A 9,034-nucleotide genomic window follows, 5' to 3' on the forward strand; every position below is an offset into this window, starting at 1 on the left:
AAGCTGTTTCTTAATTAATGTGATAAAAGCCTCCTGAGCCTCTTTTCTTCTCACTATCAACCATAAAATATCCCATGTCACTTAACCATTATAGGGATTGATTTTTTTTTTTTTTTTTTTTTTTGGGATTGCACAGGATTGTGAGATCAAGTTTTTGTTTTTCTTTAAAACTTCCAGATCTCCTGGCAGAGCCCTCCATCCATGATGAGGAGCCTCGGGTGCATCTTAAGCTCCAGCAGCCAGAAGGAGACCTCTTCTCCTGTGGATGTGATACAACAGATGCCAGCCAGACCTCATCCAATGACACTCCGGCTCCAGAGAGAGCCGTGTGCCAGCCCTGCAAATCCTTGTCAGGTGACGAAGAGGAGCTGGAGGATGAGGTAGAAGTAGTACCTCCACCGGAGGGGGATGCAGTTGAAGGACGGGTTCCAGAAGAGATTGTAGAGGAGGACAAAGAGATAATATCGGAGGTTCAAAGCAAGGAAAACCAAGCATCTGAAGTTCCTCTAGAGGAGGAGATCGCAATGGAAGAGGCAGAGGAAGAAGAGGGGACACCTTTGGAGGATCAGGAGGAAACACTAACAGACTTATCTCAGGCAAAAGCAGAAGATGTGAGTCAAGAAACTGAATCTACAGCTGAGAAAGAAAGTGCTGAGCAATTAGAAGATGAAGGATCAGAGGAGGATGAAACAGTACCTGAACCAGAGGAAAGAAACCCAAGTTTGACAGAAAACCTCAAACCAGTATCACAGGAGCTACCAAAGGGTACATCAGATCCAGGGGAGGAACCAGAAGTGACAGAACAACCTGAAACTGAAGAAGACCAGGAGGTCACCTCAGAGCCCGAGCCCATCCCCGAGCCGGGCCCAGAACCAGAAGCCATTTATCAGGAAAGCCAGGAGCCTTCTGTTGAAGCTACTATAGATGATGTAGGTAAAGAAACTACAGCAGACACTCCAGTGTCTGAACAGGGTTCTGATGGAGAGGTGACATTGGAGGAGCTGCCTGCAGGTGAGGCTAAACACAAAATCAATTTAGGGACTAAAAGGTTGTTCTACTGCAGATTTAATGTATACACTGCAACAACTGATCTATAAATAATCACAACAAAACAAAAAATAGAATTAGTAGATATACCCTTAATTTAAGTAGGTCAATTATATGATCACCTAATAAAATAAGTATTTTTGCTCCTAAAATAAGATAATTAGATATTAATCATCATCATCCATATGCAATCACCCAGTTCTAATTAAGTGAATTATGCTAATTTACACTGTCCTTTTGTTTGCTGTCTGGAGAACTGAGAGAATCACTGAAAAAGACAAAACGCCATAAACATTTAAATCAGACAATAACAAATAAAAATTTAAAAACATTTTCTAGTTATACATTTAAAACTAAATTCTATGTATTATTCATTATTGAATACTACAATTTTGAAATTTATTTTTAAATCCTATTTCTTAATATAGATGTAAAATAAATAATTCATCAATCTAATTATAAATACCTCTTCTAATCACACATTTCAAAAGGTAATTCTTTCTTTTTCTTTTTGGCCCTGCATGATCAAATATTTTTTTCAGTTGTATTATCTTTTTCTGTACCCTCTCCTTTGAGCTTTTCTGTGAGCCTTCAGGGCCCCAAGCACACTAAAAACCAGTTAAAGCAATCAGGGGTCAATAAAGAGCACCAGAGTTACGCTTTTGGACATCTAATGGCTTTATTAAAAAGAGAGAGACATGAAGAAACAATAAAACCAAAATTTATTGTGTGGTGAAGTGATTTATTGTTTATCCCGACTGGCTTGAAGACATTATAGGAAGACATTAAGGTCAATTCAAAGTGAAACTTTTAAGATTGTTTTTGATACAGTAATTTTTGCAGCATTGCTCATATTGTCATGTTTCTTTATACATTCTGCAGACTGTTGCATGCCATTATTTTCCTTTTGTTCTGAAATCTGATGGATTGCAAATGAAGCTACATACTAGGGAAGCATTACTGGTTACATTCGCATTTAGACTGGAACTCAGCCCTCTGACTGTGTGTCCGTTCACTCTCACAGAGGGTGAGACCATCGGGTCAGGCCTGAGAGACCGTTCCCACATTGAGGAGATGCTGCGACTGGCAACCGCTGAATCATCAGGGGAGTTCTCTGGTAAGGAACAAAATATCAGCCTGAGAAAACTGATGATGAGAAATCTTTATGAGGTACAAGAGTTCTCTAAAAGAAGAGTTGAAATATCCACATGTTAAATAGCATTTAAACAAACCCTGCTAATTCTAGCTGGTAATGTCTCCTGGACTGGTGCTGCGGAAATGAAGTCGTGATTTAAACAGAAACGGCCTCTGAATGTTTACACCTACGTTGTCAATGCAAAAGAAAACCAGATGTGCTTGGAAGAAAATAAAAGTGAGTCTGAGGCAGTTTTGGGTGGGTGGATGTGGGGGATTCTGCTACAACTATTTTGATAATTGCTTCATGATGGCTGGGCCAAAGTGTGTAAGCAATGTGCCGTATGACTGCATGTGGACAAATGAGGGTAATTAATCAGAGGAAATTTACTGTCCTCAGCATGAAACTCTATGGTCTGTTGAATCAGAGCGTTTCCTGTTAGAAAACTTACGAGCTACAACAGAGCTGGCCTTTTATTACCTCCCAGCTATACAGTAAAGTTTATGAGGCTAATTCATCACCAGTCGGAGCAGATTTTGACATTAGCTGTTATTGCTCTGCCTCTCCCTGTTTTTCTCTGTGAAGGTGCCATAAAGAGACTGTTGAACATCTACCATAAGGCCATCAAGCCCATGGAGCAAGTCTACAAGTACAATGAGCTCAGACAACATGAAGTCACGGGTAGGTACACCTCCTTTCCATGGGCGGCTCTACATGGGGGCCAAAAGGGGCCAGTGTCCCTGTAGATCTGTCCGTTGCTCCTGTTATGGCTCCTGTACTGAAAGCATAAACTGCAAAATTTTAAATGTATTTATTGATGGTGTATATTTAAGGTATATATTACCTTTATTAAAGTAGGTGGGTAAGATAACAAGATAATTATGTTTATTTCAAGTGCATAGTATCTAATTATCTTGTTTAAAGGGCCAAGGGCTTCCTTCCTTTAGCAGACATATCTGCTAAATTCAAGTGCAAATACACAGATTTTAAGAAACGTTTACATCTTTTTATTCATTTTTGCAGTGTGATACTAATTTGGCTTCTTATGATGATATACGCTGATAAACAAGACTGTAACTCATTTGTCCATTAGACCAAGGTACTGTTTCTCCTTTACAATTTAGCCTGCTTGAAAAAATATGCTCTTGCTCTGTCCTTTTGTGTGTCTGTGTTGTTCTTACGTTTTTTGCCCCATTAGAAATTATTGGCCCCCCTGCTAAATTTAGTCCACAGTCTAGAACCACCACTGGTCCTCACTGAGGAAACAGTTTGAACAAAATTGAATAATCTATTGTATTGTTGGGAGGGTTTTGGTCACAAACGATTAAAGGATGTAGGGAGTTAAATACAAGAAAGCCACTAAAGAAAATTTAGTAATATGGAAGAATGTGCTCTGGTCAGTTGAACATTTATGCCCACATGCAAAACACTACCTACCTCAACACACCAGCCCCATACTGAATGTAATGGTGAGAGCAATGTGATGTGGGACCATGTCCTTGATCAGTTGATGGACAGATTCATCAATCTAAAAACGAGGCAATCTTGGACAAAAACTCATTAACAACCAAAGAGGACGGTAGGCTCCAACAGTAGTCTACCTTAAAAATACCCCAAAATTTTTTTAACTCAACCAAAAAAACGTTAAAAGACTTCAAAATTGGTGTTTACAGACGCTCTGCATTCAATCTGAGCTTTAATTACTTGGTATTACATTCGCAAACTTTTAGTTTCTAGAGGTGCACAGCTGGTAGACACATTTAAAGGATGTGTAGCTGTAACTTCAGCAGCAGACGCATTCACTCAGCAAGAGCTGTGTTTTTTCACTTCACACTTTTCAGGGATCTAGTTGTAAAAAAAATAATAATTTTATAATATTAATATTTTGTCATTTCCAATTTAGTGTAGATGTATGGTATACCATTCTTATAAAACACATTCAGGTTTGTGGAGATTTGTTACCAAATATTAAAAAAAGGGAGGGAGTTCAGGGAGTTCAACTATTTTGGAAAAGTTAGGTAACCAATAAGAGAAGCAATAGGTAGCATGTCCATCAAAGCATGTTGCTTAAGACCATATTCTTTAATAATCTGACACAATAAAAACAGTATAATTGAAAATAGGACTTTGGAACTATGAGTGGTACTTTGATAAGAACAACAAAGAGAATCTCTGTAGGGATTAAAATGAGAATTGTGCAACTTTTTCCCCTGGCATATGGAAGTAGAGACATCGCTAAATGAAAGTTTAACACTGTACCTCAGTATAATAGGACATCTTGTGGTGCCATATGAAAGTACATGATGTCATTCAGGAAAATTGATGTGAGGACTAGAAGTACAGCTAATTGCAGAATAGAACATAAAAAAATCTGTAAAGTTCATGGAAAGGAAGGTGAGGTCAGAACAGGTTTGACTACAAATTACTTTGAGTTACCTGTTCAGATGTGTTTTTCCCTTTGCTTAAATTAGCATTACAAAACTATAACTTTGCATTGACAGACTCTCAGTTAAACATTACCAAATAATTTTTTGACAGCAAAACATTAACATTTAGATGTTCAAGTAGCTGAAACAGTCAATATTTTCTTTTTTGGCTTAGTATGAGTAGATAGTTATTATGTTTCAAGGGTTTTTTTTTTCAAATAGTTTTGTCATCACTGGAGGGCATTGTTTGCTAAACGGAGATTGGATGATGGTACATCAAGTCCTTTAGGCAAGATGTGGTTAATATTAGGAAGGTAAATATGTTTATAGAAGACCAAATGTAATTTAAAGGTCAAATGAGCAAACCAAGCCTGACTTGTAAGATATTTGTTCCCACTAAAACTTGAAGATACTTATGGACTAAGAGAATATTGACTTTCCAACATATTTTCTGTGTAAAATAAAGACAATTGCTGGCTAAGATTAACTATGTGCAGCGTTTGGGGTGTTGTTGGTAAAATCAGATTTAATAGCACTACATGGCGTTATCTATTGTACTATTGTCATACATCTTATGGGTTACTTTACCAGAGCGTTCTACAACTTTCCTGTGAATTTCAAAGATCTTATATAGATACCGGGTACCATCTTAGTAATTACAAGTTACAATACATTTTTTTTTAAATTCTCATGAAACTTAATGGGCATGCAAACACAGATCTTACTAGTTACCTAACATGAACTTTCCAGGAACATTCTTGTAACTTAACAGATACTTTAATAATGATGAAAATGACTTGATCACATTTTTACTAATAGTTCCAAGACGCTTTCATGAAGCTCAATCAATCAATCAATTAATCAATCAATCAATCAATCAATCAATCAATCAATCAATCAATTAATCAATCAATCAATCTTTTTATAGTACTATTACATACAGTTGGGTGACCAAAGTCCTTCATAGATTAAATAAATGATAAAATATAAAAAGAATAAGTAATAAAATGCAATATCCCATAAAAAAGGGATGCAAAGGAATTTCAATTGATGTAAAGTACAATAATAAAACTTGACATAAAGACACTGACTTAATGTAAGTACAAGTTAAAACACAATGAAAAAAGTCGCTCTAAAATAACCTAAGGTTCCAACCAACTTAATGAATAGTGGGAGATTGTTTCATGAGTTTAGGAGCCTCAGCCAGACAGCTTGGCCATCTAAAAACATTTGGTCACCAGATCTCAGGGTTCTGCTTGGAGTGTGTTCATGTTAAGGTTCATTGATGCAAGACAGACCATTTTAAAGATTCAAAAAGCAACAGTCAAATTTTAAAAGTAGTTATATCAGTATTGATATTAGAACTTTACACGGTGGGCATCTTGCATGTTTTTCTCTTTTTTGATCCAGCACCCCATCCAGTAGAGTTTTAAATGTAGTTTTCATGGAACTTACTGGTACTTTTAATTACCTTTCATGGAACTTACATAACAACGGACTTTGAGTTTGAGTTTTTCCCCAGATAAATCCTGTAAAATGGACTATATCATGTATTTCTATTGTAACTTCACTATGACTGATTTTTTTCCTTTTCTCCACCTACAGAAGGTGAAATCACCTCAAAGCCCATGGTTCTGTTTCTGGGACCCTGGAGCGTCGGCAAGTCCTCTATGATCAACTACCTTTTGGGACTCCATGGCACGCCACAGGAACTTTACACAGGTAAGCACAAGTAAAATCCAACAGTTTGTTATTTGCCGTCTGTGCAGGAGAAAAAAAGCTCTGTCCATCTCTGCACCAGGTGCTGAACCAACAACGTCTGAATACACCGTCATCATGCATGGGGAAAGGTTTCGGACAATAGAGGGCATAGTGATGGCGGCAGACAGTTCAAGATCCTTCTCACCCCTGGAAAAGTTTGGTCAAAGCTTCCTGGAGCGACTGGTCGGCATTGAGATGCCTCACAAGCTGCTGGAGAGGGTCACCTTTGTTGATACGCCAGGCATCATAGAAAACCGCAAACAGCAGGAGAGAGGTGACGATAAGTCAAAGAATTTTGTCACTGTATCTTGTAAAAAAACAAAAAAAAAATCATTATGTGAATTTAGATGTATGGCATGATTCAACACATGGTTATTTATACCATAGATGTTTGTAAGACATCATTATTGAAAAAATAAGGGTCAGAATAAAATGTAAAATGTAGGTTTTTAGGTTTAGGTTACTGAGCAAGCATTGAACATCTCACTAGGACATGTTCATCCAGCTAAAATGGCAGAACTATAAAGGAGACCATTAATCAGAAGGGAAGCCAAGAAAGGAACATAGCAAATCTGGAGGAGCCCAAGAGATCCCAATTTGGTCATCTGATGATGAGGCACGTTTTAGTTTTGTAATATTAGAATCATTCCTTTGTGGAATAGTGGACAGATGAGAGCCATCATTAAAAGAGAATGAAGTTTAGTAGAAGCTATAAGAGACAGCAAACATGTGAATAAATTTAAAACATTTATTCTGCACATTCCAAAGAAACACGGAGCGGAGTTGAAAGCGTCATGGCATAGGGAATTATTTTCATCAGTAGGGATCTGGAAACTATACGGAGTTGATGGAAAGATGCATAAATAAATAAAAAAAAACCTTATGACAAAAAGCTGTAAAAGTCTAAAAGAGCCAGAGTCACAAATAAATCATACAGTTAAAAAAAAAGTTTGACTATTTTGTGAAGATAAAGGGGTTAGATTTCAGTTTCTCTGTAGATGTGCAGGGTATATTTTTTCTTCAAATGCAATTAATATGCCTTATATGGGTCTGATTAAAAAAATACATCTTGCTGAATTATAATAAGGAAAACAAGTATATCACAAAAACATATACTAGTCACATTATACATTGATTATATCTTTTTCTTTTATTTCAATAACATGCTTGTAATCTATTTTGACTTTGATAATTTTCCTTGATAGAAGGACACATGATTCTAACCTACCTTGCCTTCACAGGTTACCCTTACAATGAAGTGTGCCAGTGGTTCATTGATAGAGCCGATCTTATCTTTCTGGTGTTTGATCCGACTAAACTGGATGTGGGAGGCGAGTTAGAGATGCTCTTCCGGCAGATGAAGGGCCGAGAGTCCCAGATCCGCCTTATCCTCAACAAGGCCGACAGCCTCTCTACGCAGGATCTGATGAGGGTCTATGGGGCCCTGTTCTGGAGCATGGCACCACTGGTCAATGTCACAGAGCCACCTCGGGTATACGTCAGCTCCTTCTGGCCTCAGGATTATGCTCCAGACACTAGCCGGGAGCTCTTTATGAAGGAGGAAATCTCGCTGCTGGAGGATCTTAACCAGGTATAAGTTATTCTGTTCTGCCCAGTAACCTCAAGATTATCCTATGAAGGGTTGACTTTGTGTCCACAGTATGGGGCTCCTCAAGGCACCTTTATCGGACCACTGTCAATTTCTCCTCCATAGCTCAGAAAATATTGAACTACAATACGTGTGACCATATTCATGCATTCATAACAGAACTAAATATTTTTAGGTTTCTTAGCGTCTCGAGAAACAGACTAGATGGGTCAGAATCCCTCTGTTTTAAAGCAACATAGACAAAAGAATTTAAAAAAACTCAATGAGCCACAAAAATGACAAAAACCTGAAGGTTTTCATTGATCCAGGGCTAAGTGATTCATTTCCAGCAGAATTTGTTATTCTGTCAGATCAAAAGGCAGTTTCTTTTTTCCAGTGTTTATTATCGTTAGTAGGGCTGAAAATAAAGATCATTATGACAATTAATTAATCTGTCGATTATTCTTTTTAGTTTGTCAATTATTAATCGGATAGCAAAAGGTAGTTTAAAGTTTTTCTGCAGAATTTAAATCAGGTGAAACTAAAATTATCAAACTTGAGGAGTTCAGGATAGAGAAAATTGATGGATGAAATTAAAAATATTTACATATGTTTTTTGTACAATCTTGGTATATTTACTGCTCTAAAACGATTTCTCTTTCAGCTAAAGGCATGTTTTAGTGACTCTATACTCCAGTTAACGATTAATCGATTAGTGAATTAGTTGATGATTATTTCAATAATTCTGCACCTTCGCTTGTTTTTTGTGTAAAGCACTTTGAGCTGGGTTTGTGAATAGTGCGATATAATACACATGCCTTACCCTGCATTTCTTTAAGCTGCCTTCTGCCAGTTGACTGCTTGAGAACACAAGCACACCTGTGAAACTGTAAGGATAATGTTGGGGGTATAGAATGGTAAGACGGGTGGGATATGGAGGGTCTTTTTACAAAGACAGAAGTGCAAATGCTTGTGTTTGTGAATGTCTCTTGTTTGGTTCATCTATAGAAAACCTCAACAAGAGAATAGGCCTCATTCTATACACTATGAAGGTCAAGGTGGAAAGATGATCACCTT

At 37.3% G+C, this 9,034-nt stretch overlaps 1 protein-coding gene across 1 annotated transcript in view; it reads left to right on the forward strand.

The window, feature by feature from the left end:
* The window catches only part of LOC107083394 (sarcalumenin-like), a 20,386-nt gene that overhangs the window by 9,758 nt on the left and 1,594 nt on the right, over positions 1 to 9,034 (forward strand). Inside the window, exons 2-7 of the mRNA XM_015372595.1 lie at positions 178 to 1,011; positions 2,072 to 2,164; positions 2,768 to 2,863; positions 6,214 to 6,330; positions 6,410 to 6,643; positions 7,611 to 7,960. Coding sequence (XP_015228081.1) covers positions 178 to 1,011; positions 2,072 to 2,164; positions 2,768 to 2,863; positions 6,214 to 6,330; positions 6,410 to 6,643; positions 7,611 to 7,960 — 1,724 coding nt within the window. The remainder of the gene's footprint in view (positions 1 to 177; positions 1,012 to 2,071; positions 2,165 to 2,767; positions 2,864 to 6,213; positions 6,331 to 6,409; positions 6,644 to 7,610; positions 7,961 to 9,034) is intronic.

The sequence above is a fragment of the Cyprinodon variegatus genome, unplaced genomic scaffold, assembly GCF_000732505.1.
Source record: "Cyprinodon variegatus isolate N-32 unplaced genomic scaffold, C_variegatus-1.0 Scaffold74, whole genome shotgun sequence".
In the NCBI taxonomy this organism is placed as follows: domain Eukaryota; kingdom Metazoa; phylum Chordata; class Actinopteri; order Cyprinodontiformes; family Cyprinodontidae; genus Cyprinodon; species Cyprinodon variegatus.